Below are 22,566 nucleotides of genomic sequence, written 5' to 3'. Positions count from 1 at the left end.
AAGTCTTCTGCATATTTTGAGACCAAATTTGCGACGTCTGAGTACACCGTTCTGAAGTTACGTAATATTATGCAAATGCATGTCAACCGGAAAACAGCTCAAATTCATGATATCGTGTGCAAATTGAATGCAAATTGTGTTTTTTGGGTTAAATTGTTATAAATTAGAGTATTTCATCTTTGAACCATTGAAATTAATCAATTCTAGTGTAGATAAGCCTGAAAAAGTGCCTGCAACAAATTTTGAAAAACAACAGAAAGCAAAAGGTCGAAAAAACAATAAAATACATAAGAAATTAACAAAACAATAAAAAAAAAGAAATTGATTTTGATTGTGCTTTATTTTTAAATGAAAATTGGTTTGTATGTCTTGAGGAATTTTGACACAAAAATTTAGCAATACTTCAGTCTTTTTTATGGAGTTATAGGTGAAAATATGATTTCATGCACAACTTTGCATAATCAATTTATTAAAAATAGAAAGGCAATATTTTTCTATTGTATGACCATGTAATCTTGTAGTTGACATCCAGCTCTATCTTCAGGAAAAATTTCGTCGCGCGATCGGTGGCCGAGATCTGAAGGGGGGGGGGGGGGGTCACCCCCAGTAAAAACTCCTCCCAGTTAGAATAGGGTTAAGCCAGCTGGACAGAGCGATCAATGGGCGCGATTATCACCACGCGTGGTTAACCTAAACAATGCTCGGCTGGCTTGTTCGGTTTCAGTGTTGTTTTTTTGTTTCTATTTTCCCCTTTTAAAAACGAAGGTTCCTTAGTCCAGCTATTGTTTTCGCTTCCTGCTCAAGACATTGAACAGTTCAGCAAAGCTGAAGTTTAGATCACTAAACGGCGACATGAACTCATGATGATAATAGGACTTAGATCACAGCCGAAAGTGCGCTCCTTCATTACTCTAGAATGAGAAAGAATACCCTGTCTGTGTTCAAAGTTGGGTTACGGACGATGAAAAAAAAAGGTTTGAATCATGAATTGTCGGATGACGTCGACAGGTTGATGATATAAATATTAGCGTATCATGGGAAAGATTAAGTAATGATGAGCCCAATGATATCGCAGGGCTCCAAACTAATTTTTATTTTTTGACCACCAAAATCATTGATTTCTATTTTTTTTTTTTTTGGTGGCCAAAAAAATCAAGGAAAACATAGGAAAAACTAAATCGGTCCTGCTAAAAACAATTATTAAACATTACTGACGTGACAGGTACCCATGTCTGAAATAAATGAATACAAAAGTAGATCATCTTATCACCATTATTCTGAATTCTAAGATTTAGCAAATAGGCTTATAGATAATTATAAAAGTTGATGCCTATTAGGTGGTCATAGCTTACTTTTGGGATGAGAAAGTGGGAGCATTTCCAGATAGTTTGTTTTAGCATTGTAAAGAGCCGAAAGTTACCGCTATTCATTTCTGATTGTAAAAGCAATCATCCAACATTTACTATAGTATGTTAGAACCTTACGGAGCCGAATATTACCGTTAATCATTTTCAAATACACTGTATAAAAGCAAACAACCGACATTCATTTTAGCATCTTATGGAACTGAATGTTACCCTTATTGATTTCCGAATGTGAAGCAAACATCCTCTATTTATTTAAGCATCATACTGAGCCTATTTATACCATTAATCATTTTCAAATGTGAAAGCAATAATCTATTATTTATGTTAGCATTGTACCAGAGCTGCCAACCGTTCCGAAAAATTCGTATACGAAAAATCGAAGGGAATACGACAATATGAAAACGTCCTTAGAAAGTACGAATTCACAGTGGGGAAAAATAATGGGTAAAAATATAGCAAACGCACGTCGCATGTGCCATGTTATCTGTATTCAGCTGGGATATCGATGCAACGCGTACGCACCGTATGTGGAAAGCGCTGAATAGAAAAATGTGCGCACACGCATATCGCTGCTTGCGTACTGTGTACACCGAACAGAACTTCGCGCGCGTGAATCCCTGTCGCCTACGGACCCTGGATGTTTACATGGATCGCCGTGGTATCCCCATGTGGGTGTAGCCAGCTGCCACTACAGTACCGTATGAGGCGGGGTGAAAGCGTCCCGTTGTGCAATGTCTGCTTCTTTTTCTCTTCTTTTCATCCTCTTGTCCCTTGCCTCCCAAGTACGAAATGATTTTTAGAGTGTTGTGTGTTTTTTTTATAACGCTATTGCATCATTTTCTGCGAGGAAGTTGTAGAGGTGAGTTTCTGTTCGTGTATTGATGACTGATGTGCACTGCCCTCTGCAGTATATATGTGCAGGTGAAAAGCGTTCGAACTTTCTTTCCCGAGTATCGTGGAAACTCGATTATTTCTAGGCCTTTAAAGGAGATCTCATATAACAGAATACTTATAACAAACTATTTTCCGGTCAAAATGAATCAATTTCCTTTGTTTTGTATCGTTTATTGACTTGATCCCATAGGATCTCGTCGCAATACCGAGTTTTATATGTGTGTTTATTTTCGCGTAGCTTTCGGTGCTGCAAAACTTTTGCTAGGGCCTAAGCTTACTACTAAACTTCGTTTTATTTCCGTCGTTTCTCACACCTCGTTTAGTACGATTTCTTCCCTTTTATATCACTTTATCCGCTCCCTTTATACTTTGAAGTATTTAAACGTAATTCTCTTAGTGTCTCGCACTGTTATTTTCGTAACGGCGCTTTCTCCGCTTCGCTGCAATCGAAGCGACGGAGTTTGATCCCAGCCGCTTCGATGTGCTATTTGTTGTCTTTTCTAAATGTTTGTGTCGTTGGGAGGTGTTGATACTTTGTATTTATTATTGAGTTTCCTAGATATTTATCTCGAGGGATTATGCGTGTTTCTTAATGTTGATCATAGGAAAAGGCTAAAATGATCTTGAGTGATGTCTGATAGTGATGATAACTATGCTGGTGACTGGTGTAAAAAGACGGCTTCCTGTGAATGCTTAGCGTACGTGACGTTTGTTTTATTTCCCTTTCCCTCTAGTCTTCTTTCCCCCTTACTCTTCTTTCCCCTCTCAAGAATGATTTAAAAAAAGAGAAATTACGTACACCTCACAACAAAACGAACCATGTGCTATAGCAACTTTCGTAAAGTTAAATCTAAATGTTCAATATCAGCAAAGAATAAGGCGAAAACACGAATTACAATAAATAAAAGCGAAGAGATTGTGTATGCAGTCTCTTCGGCTCGAAGAAACTTGACACCCCACCCCTCTCCCTTGTGGAAATTGCCACAAAAGCAGGTGCCACACCCAGGTGCATGCCAGACGAAAGAATGCGCGCATTGGAATAAACAGCGTGTAAGTATCCTGGAAATATCGATCGAAGAACCAGCTCATTAGTTGAATTAAAGGAATAATTCCAAAGATATCATGATTCTATGTCTATAGCCTTGCTTTTGGCGCATAGTAGGGAACATCGAACAGTCTATTATAGTGTACTTGATCGAATATCTAATGTTCCCTGAACAATAAAAAAAAAAAGGATTGATTATTCAGTCAATTAAAAATGCAATCACAGAAATACATGAAAGGTCTCGTATGCCCAGACAAATTCACTACGAGAAGGTCCAATGAGATGCAGTCATCACCTGGTTAGACAGCAAAATACAACGTGTAATGACAATTAATTTCAGTTCACGCGCATCAAAACTGCTTATTACTTTTCAAAGTTTTGGCTATCAACATTCGTTCGTGGGTGTATTTTGTTTGTTTGTTTGTTTGTTTTGTGTGTTTTTCCCTCGTGAAAGACGTAATGATTTCTTCATATCGAACGTAAACTGCATGTTTACCGTAAACAAGCCATTCAGCTCAGCTCAGCTATGGCGCATTCGATCCATCGAACTTGCAGTAACCTCTTATAGGCAGGAGCACATGGCGCATTCATTTAAACTTGAAAATGAAGCCACGTGTTTGCACCACATCGGCGCTTCCACACACAGCGCGGCATTTTGCGATCATCGTTATAGCAGACTTTCCGATTCCAGTCAGGGGAAAAGGAATTGGAATACTGATGTTTAAAATCCAATAAAATGAAAACAGCCTGAAAACAACGCATGATTATGTTTTGATAGTACATAATTGGAAACACAGAACAGAGTTTTGCATCTGCTCACACAGAAGCTCTCTTGAGAAGATCAAGCATTCCCCGTCCCCTGCTAGAAAGTGGAAGCTTCCATAATCAGCCCAGAAAGTTTTTGGAGGTACAAACTTGCACTTGTACACATTGCGAGAAAGCAATCAATCAACGCTGAACATTGCGTAGTTTAGAATCTTTATCGTGCTGGTGACCAGCTGGATGCTTCGGCATGTGTCATAACATTATGTTTAGAGCCTGTAGGCCTCATAGCAAAAAGAGGGAGATTGAAAAAATACGAATTCTGGTGGAAAATACGAATTTTGGAGCTGCTGAGTACTAATTTGTGCTTCGAAAGGTTGGCAGCTCTGTCGTATACGGAGCAGAATTTAACAGTTAGTCATTTCCAAATATAAAAGCAAACATCCGACATCTATTTTATCATCGTACGGAGCCGAATGTCACTGTTGTCCACTTGCGAAAGTGAAATGAGTCATCTGACAATTATTTCATCATATCGTACAGGGCCGAATTTTGAACGTCAAGGCAGACATCAGAATTTTTTTTTTTTGTGTGTGTGTTTTGTTTTGTTTTGTTTTTGTTTTGTTTTTTACCATCAAACGCAGCCGAATGTTACTATTCATTTCGAAATGTAATACACATGTAGCAAATATCCGACATTTATTTTAGCATAGTACGGAGCAGAATGTAACTGCTATTCACTTCCAAACGTAAAAGCAATCATGTGACATTAATCATTTTGGCATCTTCCGGAGCCGAATGTTATTGCTATTTATTTGCGAAAGTACATAGCAATATAAATTATAAGCAAGCATCCGACATTTATTTAAACATCGTACGGAGTTGAATATTATTATCATTCATTTCCGAAAGTCGAAGGGAGCTGATTGTTATTGTTATATTTCGAACGTAAAACCGAATATCAGACATTTATTTTATCATCGTATATACGGAGTTATTTTGGTTATTCATTTCCGAACGTCACAACAAACATGCGTTATTTATTTTAGCATCTTCCGGAGCTGAATGTTATTGCTATTTACTCTTGAACATAAAAGCAAACATCAGACATTTATGTTATCATCATATACACGGAGTTGAATATTATTGTGTTCATTTCCGAACCATCGAACGCAGCTGAATGTATAGTGTTATTCATTTCGAAATTTAAAAGCGAACATCCGACAGTTATTTTAGCATCGTATGGAGCAGAACATTACTGCTATTCACTTCCGAACGCAAAATCGTATATACGGAGTTGAATATTTTTGTTATTAATTTCCGAACGTCACAGCAAACATTCAACATTTATTTTAGCATCTTCCGGAGCTGAATGTTATTGCCATTTACTCTTGAACATAAAGGCAAACATCAGACATATGTTATCATCGTATACACGGAGTTGAATATTATTGTGTTCATTTCCGAACCATCGAACGCAGGTGAATGTTACTGTTATTCATTTTGAAATTTAAAAGCGAACATCCGACAGGTACTTTAGCATCGTATGGAGCAGAATATTACTGCTATTCACTTCCGAACGTAAAATCGTATATACGGAGTTGAATATTTTTGTTATTCATTTCCGAACGTCATAGCAAACATTCGACATTTTATTTTAGCATCTTCCGGAGCTGAATGTTATTGCCATTTATGTTATCATCGTATACACGGAGTTGAATATTATTGTGTTCATTTCCGAACCATCAAACGCAGCTGAATGCATACTGTTATTCATTTCGAAATTTAAAAGCGAACATCTGACAGGTACTATAGTATAGCATCGTATGGAGGAGAATATTACTGCTTTTCACTTCCGAACGCAAAATCGTATATACGGAGTTGGATATTTTTGTTATTAATTTCCGAACGTCACAGCAAACATTCGACATTTATTTTAGCATCTTCCGGAGCTGAATGTTATTGCCATTTACTCTTGAACATGAAAGCAAACATCAGACATTCATGTTATCATCGTATACACGGAGTTGAATATTATTGTGTTCATTTCCGAACCATCGAACGCAGGTGAATGTTACTGTTATTCATTTCGAAATTTAAAAGCGAACATCCGACAGTTATTTTAGCATCGTATAATGGAGCAGAATATTACTGCTATTCACTTCCGAACGTAAAAGCAATCATCTGACATCTATTTTGTCATCTTCCGGAGCCGAATGCTATTGCTATTTACTTTCGAAAATACAGGCAATCATCCGTCATTCATTTTATTATCGTAAGAAGTTGAATATTTTTGTTATTTATTTCCGAACGTCAAAGGGATCATCCGACATTTACTTTAGCATCTTCGGGAGCTGAATGTTATTGCTATTTACTTCCGAACGTAAAAGCAAACATCAGATATACATTGTATATTTTATCAATGTATATACGGAGTTGAATGTCATTGTTATTCATTTCCGAACATCAAAGCAATAATTGAACATTAATTTTACCACCGAACGCACCTGAATGTTACTGTTATTCATTTCGAAATCTATATAAAAGCAAACATCCAACAGTTATTTTAGCATCGTATTGAGCAGAATACATTACTGCTATTCACTTCCGAACGTAAAAGCAATCATCTGACATTTATGTTAGCATTTTCCGGAGCCGAATGTTATTGCTTTTTATTTTCGAAAGTAAAAGCAAATATCCGTCTTTTATTTTATCATCGTACGGAGTTGAATATTTTTGTTATTCATTTCCGAACGTCAAAGGGATCATTCGACATATAGCCTACTCAAGCATCTTCCGGAGCTGAATGTTATTGCTATTTACTTTCGAACGTAAGAGCAAACATCCGGCATTTATCTTATCGTCTTACGGAGTTGAATATTATCATTCACTTCCGAACGCCAAAGCAAACATTTGGTATTTATTCCAGTATCATACGGAGTCAAATGTCACCGTGATTCATTTCTAAAATCAAAAGTAAACATGCGACATTCATTTTTGCGTCTTACGGAGCCGACTGTTACCGCTGTTCATTTCCAAAAGTAAAGGCAAACATCCGACTTTTTTTGTAGCCCGATTGGGCCACCGAATTTTCAGCAATGAAATTTTGGTGGCGCAGGTCGTTAAAAGTCGTGAATAGCGAGATGATCGTAACCGATGTCGATATGTTCTAATAATTATTGATACTTGAGTGATGAACGCATGTGCACAACTTCCGCAGGTGTACTTCTTTAGAAAGTAGCGAACAATCAAGGCAGTGGACATCAGAGTGTGATTAAATCGAAAAGAAGCCCCTGAAATCGGAATTTGATGAAAATGGGCAAAGTCGGAACTCCATGAAATGTATTTTGATTGAGCGGTCAAAATAAAGCTTAACGGGAATGTGCCCTTGAATACCCTCGTCCACCCTCGTCCACCCTCGTCCAACCCGCGTCAATCGAGACGCATATTCCCAAGGATGGATTTTCCGTGCGGGCGGATGGACTCGTCCACTGAACGCGTATACCCGCGGGTACCCGCGGGGATACGCGTCAGTGGCCTCGTCCAGATCTCGGAAAAGCGTGACGTTTCCCGCGGTCGGCACTGTATACAGAAGAAATGCCTAGGCAAACCTGCTGCAAGATGGAATGAATTGTGGTAATTGGAATTGGTGCTTAGTACATGTATCTCCTCTTCATATTACCCAATATGTATCAGAATGTCACAAGTGTTTAACATACAAAATGGAAAAGCTTCAGACAAGAGGAGCAGTAGTTCCTGTGTTCATGCTTGTGGTAACAGGGAAGTGAATTCTGTCACATTCTTCATCCCCATTCCACAGGCTCCTACTCCCTTGGAAACCAGTCACAGTGTACCCCGTGCCAGGCCGGCCAGTTTTGCCCCAACACCACGACGGACGCCAACGTCGCGGACTGCCCTCCTGGATCCTATGCTGCCGTGGGCGCAGCCTCCTGCACCACGTGTCCCGCTGGCTACCAGTGCCCCCAGATGGACGGGAGTGGGAATGCAAGATGTGTCACGGTGAGAGAATGACTTCATCTTTTATCTTTATGGAATATCCAAAGTATGATTTACTCCACAGATTGAAAGATCTCCATCTCTTTCACCAAACACGTCATCTTTGCAGAATGATAGAATTTACTCTAGAAATTGAAAGATCTCTACCTCTTTCTCAAGCAGTTGATCTTTGCCGAATATCCAAAAGAGAATTCACTCTAGAAATTGAAAGATCTCTCTCTTTTTCTCAAACAGTTGATCTTTGCTGTTTACTTTAGAAATTGAAAGAGGTATTTCTAGAAGGTTGTCACAAGAAAGAAGCAGGTTGGTAAAGATCTGAACAAAATCTGATTTAAAGAAAATTAGGATTTTGATTTTGAAATCTAACATGGTTTTCTCCTGGCTGTTCAAATGGAATGTGTAATCATTTGACTCTCAAATTCCCAGATGGCCATGATGTATTCCCTTGTAGGTAATTTAGTGCAGCTTTTATTTCATTGGGGAACAACAAGATCATTCTGTGTCATCTTTCCATTACACTGTATACAGAAGATCTCATCTACCTTGTTCCCTCTCCATATTTCTATCTGTCCTCTAGGGCTACTTCTCAGAGGGTGGTGAACAAGCCTGCCACGCCTGTCCCGCTGGCTACGAGTGTCCATCGATATATGTCAACAACTCTCGACCCTGTAGTATCGGCTATTACTCCGATGCAGGGGCAATGGTAAGTCTACAATGGTCATTTCAGGGAAAGCCAGGCTGTAAAAGACAAGCAGGGTGCATGTTATTCCTTCATTCATTCGTGTGAATGAATGAGTGAAAAAAAGATTACACCTGTACTTCACAGAAAGGGATTGTCTTAAAAATTGCAGCACTTTCCACAAGGGTCATTTCAGAAGAAGCCAGACTGTTAAAGACAAGCAGGGTGAACGTTACTCATTCATACATTCGTGTGTCTGAATTGTCTAAGGAATTGCTACACTTCCTAAAATTGAACAAGTACAGTCCACCATTTGTTGTTGTTTTAGAAATGCGTATTGTGCACTTCTGTGGATTCCATCTCACGAAACTCTCTTAACAATTCCTGAATTACTTCTTAGGGAAGATTCCATCCTTGACAGAAGTTTGAATTAGCATTTCATTTTATTCTGATGAGTTCCATGGCTGATATCAATTTGTTTGTTTTGCCTTTTTTTGGTCAATTTTCCCTGAAATATTCTTGGGCACCTGTCCTTTTATGGGCATGTAGATTAAGTACATGTGTACCAGTAATTAAAGTAAAGTAAGCACCAGAGCATGTAATATTTGTGAATAATCATGCTTAAATTTGACAGTTTGATATGATCTGACACTTTCTCTCCTGTCGTATCCAGTACTGCACCAGATGCCCAGCTGGCTTTGAGTGTCCCGATAGGGACGACTCGTCCACGAAAGTAGAATGTAACCAGGGTTTCTACAGCGTAGGGGCCCAGGAGAGCTGCACTGAGTGCCCAGCAGGGTCTGCCTGTCCCTACGCCACCAGCTCCTACAAACTGACATGCACAGAAGGCTACTATGCATTGGCTGGGTCAACGGTATGTTTGTTCTTACTATTTTTTACTCTTAAAGGCAACTTCATTCGTGTGGACTGATAAAAAGTTGATTAACCTGAGCAAACTTTACTTTCCTTATTTTCAGCATTCTGCTTTTCTGCCAAAAAAGAAAAAGAAAAAAAAAGCACTCTCATATATTTCTGTGAAAACTATGTGAAATCGATTTTGATTTTTATGATGAATCCAAAACCACCTTGTCTCCCTTGTGGATTCTGAAGGAGTCCTCTTGAAAGCTTTAATAGTAACTCCTCATGTCCTGGCACAAGGAATAAAAATTACCTGTATCTGGGAATGATCTTTGCTCTTTGAGATGCATGTAGAAAGACAAGTATCTTCCTGATCGCTCATGTGGAACCACCCTGATTTTAATGTGGGAATGTTGCCAGGTCTGTGGATCTCTCGTTATAACAAATGATACCTGTCAGTTTGTATGATATCATTGCGAGTGACTGACAAATTGACTTGTCTTCAATTTTTTGTCTCGACAGGAATGTACTGGATGCCCGGCAGGTCAGTTCTGCAACGACACGCGAACATCCCCCGAGGACTGTCCCGATGGCTACTACAGTGAAGGTGTGTATGAGACCCTCCTCCCCACCCTCATCACAGTACTCAACAAAGATATGGTTGCTTCTATCCCCAATACAGTACATACGAGAAGTGTGGTTACTTCCATTCCCCCCCCCCCCCCCAAGCTCTGCGTTTACTTTCTCCCCCATTGTAAAAGTAAGATTGAGGATGTTGGATGATGTTGGTAACATATCAAGATCCAGGAATGCATCTCTGGTAGCGATGGTGATGCTTTCTCCCAATGACTCCAACAGTTTGGTATCTCCCCCATGCCCCCAAATGATTACACATGCACATAGAGGTTTAATTGTTTCTTGGTCTTTTAAGAGACCTAAAAGTAATGTGCAAGGTTTTGAGTAGAACCCAGCCCAACACAAGAAAATGAATATCTGTCGATCTCATATTCTACCACTGGACAATATTTTAGGTTATGTTATTGTAATTATTAATTTCCATTCATAGGTTAGGTGTTCCTTTCAGGTAAAGACTGATTTTTCAAAGGGGCCAAGTATGTTCATCCATCATGATTGATTACAAGCTCCAAGTCACTTTATGGTCGCAGATGAATGAACAGAATATTTCATGGAACTATCAGACTTCATTTACTTGTCAGTAAATATGATTGGTTTCAAAGTTGTACCTATCCAAGCAGCTAAAAGAGAAGTATGTATAATGGCGGGAGAGGTATGACGATCCATCCCACTTCATCCCTTACAGGGAAACTGCAAGCTTGCATCCCCTGCCCCGCTGGACACTACTGTGTGCAGAAGGATGCTGTTCCGGTCATCTGTGATGCAGGTTACTATAGCAACCAGTCCAGCACGTCCTGCTCCGCCTGCGATCCAGGCTACGCCTGTGCAGAGGGCTCAACAAGCCGCACACCAACAGAGGGCCTGTGTCGCCAAGGTAGGCAATACTCTCCCGGCTTAGGTCTGTGTTATGCTGATATATCAGCTCACGTATGAGTAGCGTGCCTGCTCTTGTGTTTAAAACCCCAACCTGACGTTACACTTTGCCTAGTATAAAGTGGGGTGGGCTTGCGTTCTTTAGAAGTACATTTGATGTAGGATGGATGCACATTATATCCAAATTTGTCAGTTCGTGAACTCTGTTATAGTGAAACAAGAGTAAACTTTGTTTTCGTTCAAATTTGTAATACAATTTGTATGTGAGTGAACAAATATCTCTCTTTTCCTCCTTGAATGTGCACAATGCTACTGATTGTATACTGTCATGCTACATCAGTTCACTTTCCAGTTGCTTCTTTCAGCATGTCGACATAAATTCTCAGATTATATTCTAAACGAATATTAATTTGAATCTTTGATTTACCATGACAAGCCTTAGATTTTCCATCACAAATGAATTGTGTCATGAACTGCTTGTACTACCAGGTTACTACTGTGAGGATGGCCTCAATGAGCTGCCGTGTCCGGCCGGTACCTATGGCAACCGGACCGGAGCTGCTTCCTCGGCAGAGGGCTGTGCTGCCTGCCCTCAAGGCAAGTGCAATATGTTTGTCATTTCCTCCTTTCTTATTTTCCCTTTTCATTTTCAGGCATATCTTGGGCAATAATTTTGGAAGCTTTCTGGTTTTCTTGGAAAATGTTGTGAAAAAAGAATGTGAGGAATTTGCATGTGGAGGCAAATGTTTTTAGACTTCCAATTTGTACTTCTTTGTTCAAAGAACCAGTCTTGACTGTTCACTTTGTACCTAGGCTTTTGAATGTCATTTTTGGCAGATAACAGTTGACATGTATCAGCATTCATTACACATAATGATTTCATAATTGAATTACCAAAGCATTATTACATGAAAATGGTTCATTCTGAAAAGGAGGAGAATATCACAGCCACCAGCTGATTAATAGTCTTCTGAAAAGAAAATACTATTGAAATAATTCCCCAAATGGGAAAACAGTACAAGCTATTGCACTACAGTGCTCCAGTTTTCAGAGAAACACAGATTCATTTGAGTTCTGACAATGAAAACTGTTCCCTAAATGGGAAACAGTACATTACAAGTGATCGAACTACAGTGTTTCAATTTCAGAAAAGCACTGATTCATGAAGGTCTGACACAGAGTTTTAACCTCCTGTTTTCCTCTCTCTGTCTGCCTCCATTAGGCTTCTTCTGTCCCCAGGTTCCGGTGGTTGGTTCCCCAGGAGTGGAGTACAGCTGTCCCCGAGGCTACTACTGCGAGTTCTCGACTGAGACCTCCACAGAACACCCCTGCCCTGCGGGGACGTACGGCACAGCTCTGGGCTATGCTTATGACACCGACTGTGTCAACTGTCCCATCGGCTTCTACTGTCCACAGGGTAAGGTGTTTGATTGGTGTATGACACTGTGTAACCCTCTGACTAAGTGAGAGATGTATAGAATTAAAGTATGTCTGTCATATGCTGAAAAATAGATCAAATATTTACATTTCTTCACAGTTATCAAAGTTCGTTTAGTCTTCATAATGTAAAAACTTTATGAAAGAAAAATATGATTATTATTATTTGTTCACAGTTACGTATGTGTCATAATCTAGTGGGATTCTCCACACACTGTGAGAAAGATTTAGACGAGTTTGTGGCTTAAAGGGATATATAGTATTGGTTGAGGTGAGGATTCAGCTCTTAATGTTTGTAAGATATTTAGAAACCACTCAAGAAATGTTCAAGAGCATACAATTCTCAGGGGAATTTAAAGTTTATTTGATGAAAATTGATTTTGAATTGACTGAGATATCAGAAAAAGAAAGTAAAACAAAGAGATCCTAATGAAAGTTATGACCTGTCACATTTCAATTGGGTCAATGTTTTGGGGATATCTTTACCATTTCAAGACCAATTTTCATCAAATATACTGTGAATTCCTCTTAAGAATTACATGCTCTTTCATATTTTGTATGAGGTTTCTCATTATCTCCCAAACACACACACCAAAAAGTTGAAAACCTGCAGCCCTATCTAAACTCAAACTGTACCATCTCTTTAAGGTAGTAATTACAATGTATGTTGAGTTTCAAGTCTATGCACTGATTTAACCTTGATACATCAAAAGAAAATCAGGAAACATGGAGTATTGCTTATATGATATCTCATCAAAACTATTTTTGCTTCCCATTTTGTGTGGCACAGGCACAAGCCTTCCCCGCGAATGCCCGAAAGGTTACTACTGTCCCGAGGGTACAATGGCTGCTGATGAGAACCCTTGTCCTGGAGGAACGTTCACTGAAGTGGAAGGAGCGGAGTGTAAGCATTGCATTTTGTCTTAACCCTTTATGTGCTTTGGGTACCAATTGGCGCAGGAAACCTAGTGTTGCATACACTGTCCAAAGTCCCTTGCACAAAAAGGGGTAACCCTTCAGCACCTGCAAGTATTTTGCCATGTCAACATCTACTCAGTGGGGGCAGTAATGCTCATGCGACTTTCCATGGGCTGGGACAAGTTGATTGTGTTTTAACCATATTTATGCATTGAATGTTGATTGGCATAGGAAACCCCATTGCTTTGTACTCACTGTCCAAAGTCCCTAACACAGGAAGAGTTAATGGAGAGAATTAATGCACAGTAGAATGAAATGGGGATGAGCTGGGCAACAATATACACAAACATTGTTCACCTACATGTATAATTCCCTCACAAACACATGCACACATACATAAGCGTAAATGGAGAGGATGTCATTTATTTGACAATGTCAGAGTGGTATTAAGAGTGGTAGACTCACCTGGTTTGTGGAGCTAAAGGGTTAAAGAAAATGTTTCCCTTTTCCCACAAAGTCTCTGTGATTGTATTTGTTTGTTTGTCTGTTTGTTTGTATCTGCAGCTGAAACTGAATGCAAGACATGTCCAGCAGGGTATTACTGTGAGTCCGGCACCGACACACCCCTGGCCTGTCCGGCGGGAACCTTCAACCCTGCGGTGGGCCAGGATGCGGAAACAGACTGTACGGCATGCACAGCAGGCCGTGCCTGTACCACAGTAGGCTTGGTGGAACCCGATGCCTTCTGTTACCCAGGGTGAGATTGATATCATCGGATTATATTTCTGCTCGACACCAGACCACATACCAATATTGATATTCATAGGAAAAAGGTTCAAGAGCATTGCCAATCAGAAATGCTGAATAGTGGCATATTCTTTCATTATCTTATCGAGGACAAACTGAGTTTTGCTACAACATGCATTTCCCATAGACACCCCCCCGAGTATACTCGGTACTTTGTCCGCATTTACTTTTCCAATATTTTCATTATGAGTTATTCTTTTGTCAGACACAACATGATATATGTCGTTGAAAACTTTTTCAATATTTTCATTATGAGGTACATGTATTCTTTTGTTAGACACATGATTGGAAAGTGAGAAATATATACATGTATTCTTTTCTGTTGCAGTTACTTCTGTCCCCAGGGCAGTGACAGTCCCAACCACACCGACAATGCCTGTCCGGCTGGTACCTTCAATGACTTCCACAACCTGACGGCAGCGTTCCAGTGTGAGACTTGTGAAGAGGGCTTTGCCTGCTATGAAGGTACAGTTTTTCATCTTTTCTTGTCTCAAGGTCTTGATGTGCTGGCCAGCTGATTGTCAAAATAGCTATACATTTCCACACTTTGAACATTTTTGCCATCTGGTGTATGTTTTGATACAGTGATGTGTCTATTGGATCCAGATTAAAAATTGCGAAGACGAGGTTGACCTGCAACTTTGATATTTTTCTTTTTGCAGTACAATGGGTGTATATCATTTTGGACTCCTGAAGACATAGCAGCGGTATCATGTAATTTGCCGAGTAGCAAATTTTGATACATTACTGTCACGTAATAGATGATACAAACTTTTTTGTTCTTCAGTATTTTAGAAGATTCTTATGACCGGAAATATTGAACTATCCCATAGGTTTTACTCTAGTATACAATTTACAGTGCTTCAAGCAGACTTTCTCCCTCTTCTGTTTTGATTTACTACTTTTTGTGTCTAGACACTCTTTGCCCCACACTTTGCATGATTTGTGCATTAGTTCATAGTTCATTCAGAGCTATGCTATCACATTTTGCTTTTACATGTAGTAATCTTGGATGGCTATCCATAGCATCAAAACAGCCAACTTGAGTGACAGTTTTTGTGCAATGCTGATATATACGGTATCAAACACTATTGCACCATTCCATGTAGCCATCACGTTACAGTTTCAATATTAGATCTTTGCTAGCTAGTACAGGGAAGCCTAGTGACCTTGAAATTTTCCTTCCATGGTTCATCCAGGTACCGGTGGAGTCCAGCAGCCTCCACAGCCCTGCGGAATGGGTCACTACTGTCCGTCCGGCACGCAGCACTCGGACCAGTACCCATGTCCGGCGGGCTCCTGGACCAACCAGACCAATCTGAAATCTGTGGAGGAATGCTACGAGTGTCCCAGAGGCTACTATTGCCTGGAGGCCTCGGAGGAACCAACTGACCTTTGCCCTACTGGACATTACTGCCCTGCAGGTACACACACACGCACACGTTCAAATATACACATTCCTTGACTTCTTCCCTTTGAGTATCTACATATAGATACATAAAGTCTAATATACAATGTATTCTTCCTAGAAATCACCATTTCTGAAAAAAAGGAAGAAAGGAGGAAGAAAAATTAATGAAAATAAATGAATAAATGAATAAATAAATAAATGAAAAAAATGAATAAAAAATAAAACCTTATTTACAGAGCAGTTTCCTTCCTTTTCAGTTCATTATACCTTTGTGTGCTTTGAGTGATTGGCACAGAAAACCTCTAGCATTGTACACAATGTCCCTAAGTCCCTGCATAGAAAGGATAAAGTATTACATTGTAAGTGGTGAATGAGAGACATGAGATAGAGATCAAGGTGTGTTTTTTGAAGGATTAATCATTTGTGAGGATTGTATGCAGGTAATATATTACTTATTTTCAAGAATTGCACATTATTTTGTGTATTCCGGATAGAGAAAAGCATGAAAAGCAGACTGATAATGTAGTACCACTTGTATGACACCTTGCTTTGCTTTTTCTTTGTGTGTGTGTATGACAGGAACCCAATCAGCCAATCAGTACGCGTGCCACCCTGGTTCTTACTCCAACCAACGGGGAAACATTCGATGGGAGCAGTGTGAAGACTGCACAGAGGGTCACTACTGTCCGCAGGGATCCTCACTGCCCACTGCTTGTCCAGCGTAAGTTGACCACTGCGGGAGAGTAGGGATAGAAGAAACATATTAACAGACCAAGCATGTGTGACCGTCAGTGTGCTTTGCTGGCCAATCATTCAGTGACAAATTTTCCTTTGCTAGTTATGCTGTAGCACAGAAGTCGTAATTATTAGTCAATGAATGGGGATAGTATAACAGTATCGATAGTACAATGGCCCATGTCTGTAGGTACCATGTTGTTAAACAGCTGTATGTGTCAATGGATTTACGTAACTTTTATTCCGGCGATGCTTTTGAAAGGTTGGGAAAAGGAGGAAACCAAATGGTTGGAATAATTCGACAAGTTACAATGAAGTATATGGGCATGTACTGGCTGAAACTATAATTATACCCCCACCCACACATAGTGTGTAGGGGGGGGGTATATAGGAATCACCCTGAGGTCGGGTGGCCGGTCGGTCGGTCGGTCGGTCGGTCGGTCGGTCGGGCGGGCGGTCGGGCGGTCGGGCGGTCGGGCGGTCGGGCGGTCGGGCGGTCGGTCCGTTGCAAAATCTTGTGGGTCGAACTCCTCTCTCTTGACCCCAAATTTGGCATGTGTGACCGCTATCAAAGGTAGATGTGCAAGACACCTTTTTCGTTAGTATCGCATAATGCGTTGCCATGGCAACGGCATATTTTCGTAAAAACTTGTGGATCGAACTACTCTCTCATTTTTTGAGCAATTATCCCCAAATTTAGCATGTGTGACTGCTATCAAAGGGAGATGTGCAAGACGGCTTTTTCGTTAGTATTGCATAATGAGTTGCCATGGCAACGGCAAATTTTTAAAAAATCTAACAAAATGTTGTGGATCGAACTCCTCTCTCATTTTTTGAGCAATTGACCCCAAATTTGGCATGTGTGACTGCTATCAAAGGTAGATGTGCAAGACACCTTTTTCATTAGTATCGGTTAATGCGTTGCCATGGCAATGGCATATTTTCATAAAAACTTGTGGATCGAACAACTTTCTTAGTTTTTGAGCAATTAACTTCAATTTTGGCATGTTTGACCGCTATCACAGGCAGATGTGCAAGAGACCTCTTTCATGAGTATTTCATAATGCGTTGCCATGGCAACGGAAGATTTTCATAAAAATCTTACAAAATGTTGTGGATTGCTCTACTCTCTTAGTTTTGTAGAAATTCAGTTTGAATTTGGGATATGCGATCAATGTAATGTATATTTGTGCAAAACACAATTGATGTGTGTGGTAATGAATCTGTTGCCATGGCAACAGTATTTTTTTTTTACCAATCATACAAAAATGTGTGGATTAGCCTAACTCCTTCAGTTTTCGAGAATTTGGCTTAAAAATTGGCACATGTGACCACTATTGTATGTAGATGTGCATACTTACTCTTTCGTCATTGTTGATCAATGTGTTGCCATGGCAACAGCATAGTTTGAATGAAAATCATACGAAAATATTGTGGATTCAGTAAACTCCCTCAGTCTTAGAGCATTTGACTTGAAATTTGGCACAGATGACCACTATAGTATATAGATGTGCTAACTTAATCTTTTGTGAGTGGTGAGCAATGCGTTGCCATGGTAACAGCTTTTGTTTACCAAAAAACATACAAAAATATTGTGGATTCAGCTAACTTCCTTTAGTCTTCGAGCATTTAGCTAGAAATTTGGCACACATGACCACTGTGGTATGTAGATGTGAAAAGGTAATCTTTCGTCAGTGGTGATTAATGCGTTGCCATGGTAACGGCATATTTTGAATGAAAATCATACAAAAATATTGTGAATTCAGTTAATTCCCTCACTCTTTGAGCATTTGGCTTGAAATTTGGCACATGCAACCACTATAGCATATAGATGTGCAAACTTAATCTTTCGTCAGTGGTGAACAATGGGTTGCCATGGTAACAGCAGCTTTTCACTAAAATGCATACAAAAATATTGTGGATTCAGGTAACTACCTCAGTCTTTGAGCATTTAGCTTGAAATTTGGCACATGTGATCACTATAGTACGTAGATGAGCATACGTAGTCCTTGGTCATTGTTGATCAATGTGTTGCCATGGTAACAGTATATTTTGAATGAAAATCATGCAAAAATATTGTGGATTCAGTTATCTCCCTCAGTCTTTTAGCATTTGGCTTGAAATTTGGCACATGTGACCACTATAGCATATAGATGTTCAAACTTAATCTGTCATTATGGTTGAACAATGCGTTGCCATGGTAACAACATTTTTTCACCAAAAAGCATGTGGATTCCGCCAACTCCCTCAGTCGTTGAGCATTTAGCTTGAAATTTGGCACACCTGACCACTATGTTACGTAGATGTGCAAACTTAACCTTTCGTCATTGTTGATCATTGTGTTGCCATGGTAACAGCATAGTTTGAATTAAAAATCATATAAAAATGTTGTGGATTCAGGTAACTCCCTCAGTCTTTGAGCATTTGGCTTGAAATTTGGCACATGCAACCAATGTAGTACAGAGATATGCAAACTTTGTATTTCATCATTGTTGAACAATGTGTTGCCATGGTAACAGTGCATTTTGAATGAAAATCATATAAACATTTCAATTAGATCCTAACTCTCTCTGTTTAGAGCATTTTGGCTTCATATTTGGCACATGTTACCTCTGCATTACCTAGATGTGCAAAAACTCTTTTGTCACTCACTCATTTTTTGAGCACTTGACTTGAGATGTGGGACATTTGACTGACAGTGAGCAATACATTTATTTACTGTTGGACAGTGCATTGCCGTGGTATTGTTGTTTTCATTAAAAAGTTTTTAAAAAAAATCCTGGTTGAGCTAATATCCGCAGTTGTGGGTGGGGGTATATTAATCACAATGAGTGATAGTTCTAGTTTATGTACTGTATCAAGTCCAAAATTTTATGCAATACTGTTATGCAACCACAGACTGTCTGCAATGATTTGTGTAGATGTATAATGTCAGTTGCAATATATTGAGGATCGAATATTGGATCACACTGACCAGAAATAATTCATGTCTGATAAAAAAGCTTGCAAGAGACTTAACGCACCAATATTTACCAACTTTTATCAGCAGAAAAGTATGAAGAACAAGAACTTATAACAATCACTTGAACCACATATTCATCATATCTGTACTTTGATGAATGGAAGATTGATAAGAGAGGAATTTTTTTTTTTTTTTTAACTACAACTTTCTGGTTTACATATAGCATCATATTTTAGTGTATTAATGTGGGATATACAACATGCAATCTTTGTATAATTGGAAATTAAATGTTGGTGAGAGTGTCATTTTGCAGCTAAACAAATCCAGCTGGCAAAAAGCAAGATGTCATCGGGTGTGGTCAGACTGGCAAAACATCAAGAAATTTAAGATTGTGATCTTTAAGATCTCGAAGTTTTTGCCAGTGTGATGCGGACTTCCGTTGATTCTTCTTGCGAAAATTCCCACTCTAACTAGGGATTTTTCCCCCACCCCCTCCAAACTTCTCTAAATTTTGCCAGTGTGACTGCAAGAAACTGAAACTTCGCGATTTTTGTCAAGTGACCAGTCCACCACCCGCTTGCATAATTGCGGACTGTGTCTCTGAAGCGCGAGGCCATTGTCATGTACAGGCGTGCATTGTTACGTCACAATCACTAGCCATCAGACGGAGCGCTCTTTCTTCTTTGTCGCATGCATGCACTAAGAACCAAACTTCTCGATCCTGAAATAGAGAAGTTTGACTGCCAGTGTGACCGTACGACAAAAGATCACAAAGTCTTCGCGATCTTAATTTTCTCAATCTCTTGCCAGTCTGACCGCACCTTTTGAGTCTTATTCATGGGAAATTGAGACATGCAAACTGAATGATATCGAGGGTCATTCATGATTTTCTCTTTGCAGGGGAACGTTCCGAGAGGAAACAGAGGGGGAGAGTGAATCAGACTGTGCCACCTGTACGGATGGACATTATTGCAACGGCACTGGCAACGTGGAGCCTGCTGAGTGTAGCAAGGGGACATATTCGGTGAGTGGATGGACGAGCAATTTTTTACGGAAGGAAGGAAAATATTGGTTGCACAACAACATGTTACACATTCCTGACAACAAACAATTCACCTCCACCATATCAGACTTAAGTAAATTCAACAAAACTTTATCCCTTCCCTCGCCTCAAGTGCCATCGTCCCCAGTCTTGATCCATCCTTTGTTCCAACATGAACCAAACAGGCCACACCCACTTTGCACAAATGCATATTCATGACAGATTATTCAAGGAGCGATTGGTCAGTTGTCAATAAAGAAGATGAAGTCAGAAGTGATTTTTTTTTTTCGTGGAGAAGATGTTTGACTTTTCCGTTTACAGGTTGAAAATCAGCTGTGTCAGTTTTATTTGCCTAAAAGTTCAGATGTACTGGTAGGCTAGTGATAGGGGAAATAAAAGATTTAATGCATCATGATCATCTACATGTATATGTCCTAAGTGGTACATATCAACCTTTTACTTTAATTCACATCTATTTTTTTTTTTGTAGAACTGCAATGCACTGTATATGAGTGTTTTTATGGTGCAGTTCATCTTGATACGAAGACACCATTAACATGTATCAGAAGGCCTTACATGTGTGTTTTTGTTTGTTTTTTTGTTTTTTGGTCTGAGCACCATATTTGGGGGAATCATGAGTAAAGACATTCATTCCTTCATCAAGCAGGTATCACCAAATTTGCAAATATAGTAATAAGGTTGACAGTCATGCATCCACATATTACATCAATTCATCAATCAATTTGTGTTTGTGCAAATGAATAGAATCTAGTTCAGGTATTGCCAACAGAAAGAAAGTACTAAGTATTGAAGAATATAAGCACAGTATTGATAAATTTCTTCTATCTAGCTTGTCTTCATTTGAAATGAAATGAACATGAAGATAACAAGCCAAGACTCACTCTGAACTGTCATGATTTGTCCTTTAGCACTTTGGAGCCACCGAATGCACCACATGTGAAGCTGGCTACTACTGCGATGAGAGGGCTACAACACAGACCAACATGTACTCTTACAAGATCTGTCCAGCCGGGGTGTTCTGTGACTACGGCAGGACCACGGCTCCAGACCTCTTCAATGACGCTTGCCCCGCTGGCTCCTACTGCCTCAGTGGAGATAGGGTAAGAGATATTGGAGATTATCTGGAGCTTACAGTCTGAATTTGATTCTTTTGAAAATGTGCCCTTTAGATGTAGAAAGTTCTAAGATTTTTTATGCTCCATGGAACTGTAAATGGTGGCAGCATGTTGAGGACAAATCCATAGTATCCTCCGAACTCTGTGCAGATACAATAATGTGCAACAAGGATAGAATCTGCAGTGAATATGCAGTCACATTTTACTCTTTAGTAATTCTCTGAGTCTTATTCAAAAGTATCATCAATTTTTGGCATGGCATTTAGAATGTCATTCCAATATGTCAGCATGTCCCGCTAACATTCCTCACAGACCACCCTTAGTTCCCGCTTGACGGCATATGCTCCACCGGTATCCATAAGTCATAAGCACTGAAGTGGTCTGCATGAAGAAATGCAGATCTCCACTTAGCAGTAAAGTACTTAAATGTTTGAGGAGCCACTTTTATTTTATTAATTTTATTCATGCTGTAATGCAGCCTCGAGCATGTAGTGTGATGAAATCTATCGTTAATGTTCACACAACCAAAACTAAAATGACATACAACTTATGGTTGCTACCCCAAAATAGATTTTTACAAAGTGTACACACCAACATAATACTTCGTCAGTGAGTTGGTTGCTACCCCAAAATAGATTTTTACAAAGTGTACACACCAACATAATACTTTCGTCAGTGAGTTAAGCGTGATGTTTATTTGATGTCGTCAAACAGGATCCATTCCCAAGACACTGTCCGAACGGCACATACAGCGACGAGGTTGGGCTGACACAAGAGTCTGAGTGTCAGACTTGTCCAGCTGGCCAATACTGTTCCCCCACGGGACTCACAGCACCGGTGAGTGAATTTCTGATTTCTTTTAAATAGAATTGGACTGCAACTTAAACAGGGCTCCTTGCCAAATTATTTCTTTGGTGTTTGTTGTTGTTGTTTTGTGTGTGTGTGATATTTCATACCTGTATTTGTCCATGAACTTTGATGTAGCAT

General features: G+C 39.6%; 1 protein-coding gene and 1 pseudogene across 1 annotated transcript in view; both read left to right on the top strand.

The window, feature by feature from the left end:
• LOC139729998 (uncharacterized) overlaps positions 1–8,100 on the top strand; it is a 49,229-nt gene extending 41,129 nt beyond the window's left edge. The window contains exon 21 of the mRNA XM_071640918.1: positions 7,889–8,100. Within this exon, the coding sequence (XP_071497019.1) occupies positions 7,889–8,100 (212 nt within the window). The remainder of the gene's footprint in view (positions 1–7,888) is intronic.
• A 17-nt stretch (positions 8,101–8,117) lies between these two features.
• On the top strand, positions 8,118–14,247 carry LOC139729997 (uncharacterized; annotated as a pseudogene).
• Positions 14,248–22,566: the final 8,319 nt, after the last annotated feature.

This window comes from Diadema antillarum, unplaced genomic scaffold (genome assembly GCF_040938485.1).
Source record: "Diadema antillarum isolate AM-2024a unplaced genomic scaffold, OU_Dant_1.0 seq00000285_RagTag, whole genome shotgun sequence".
Lineage (NCBI taxonomy): Eukaryota > Metazoa > Echinodermata > Echinoidea > Diadematoida > Diadematidae > Diadema > Diadema antillarum.
This window is presented reverse-complemented; position numbering and strand designations above follow the sequence as displayed.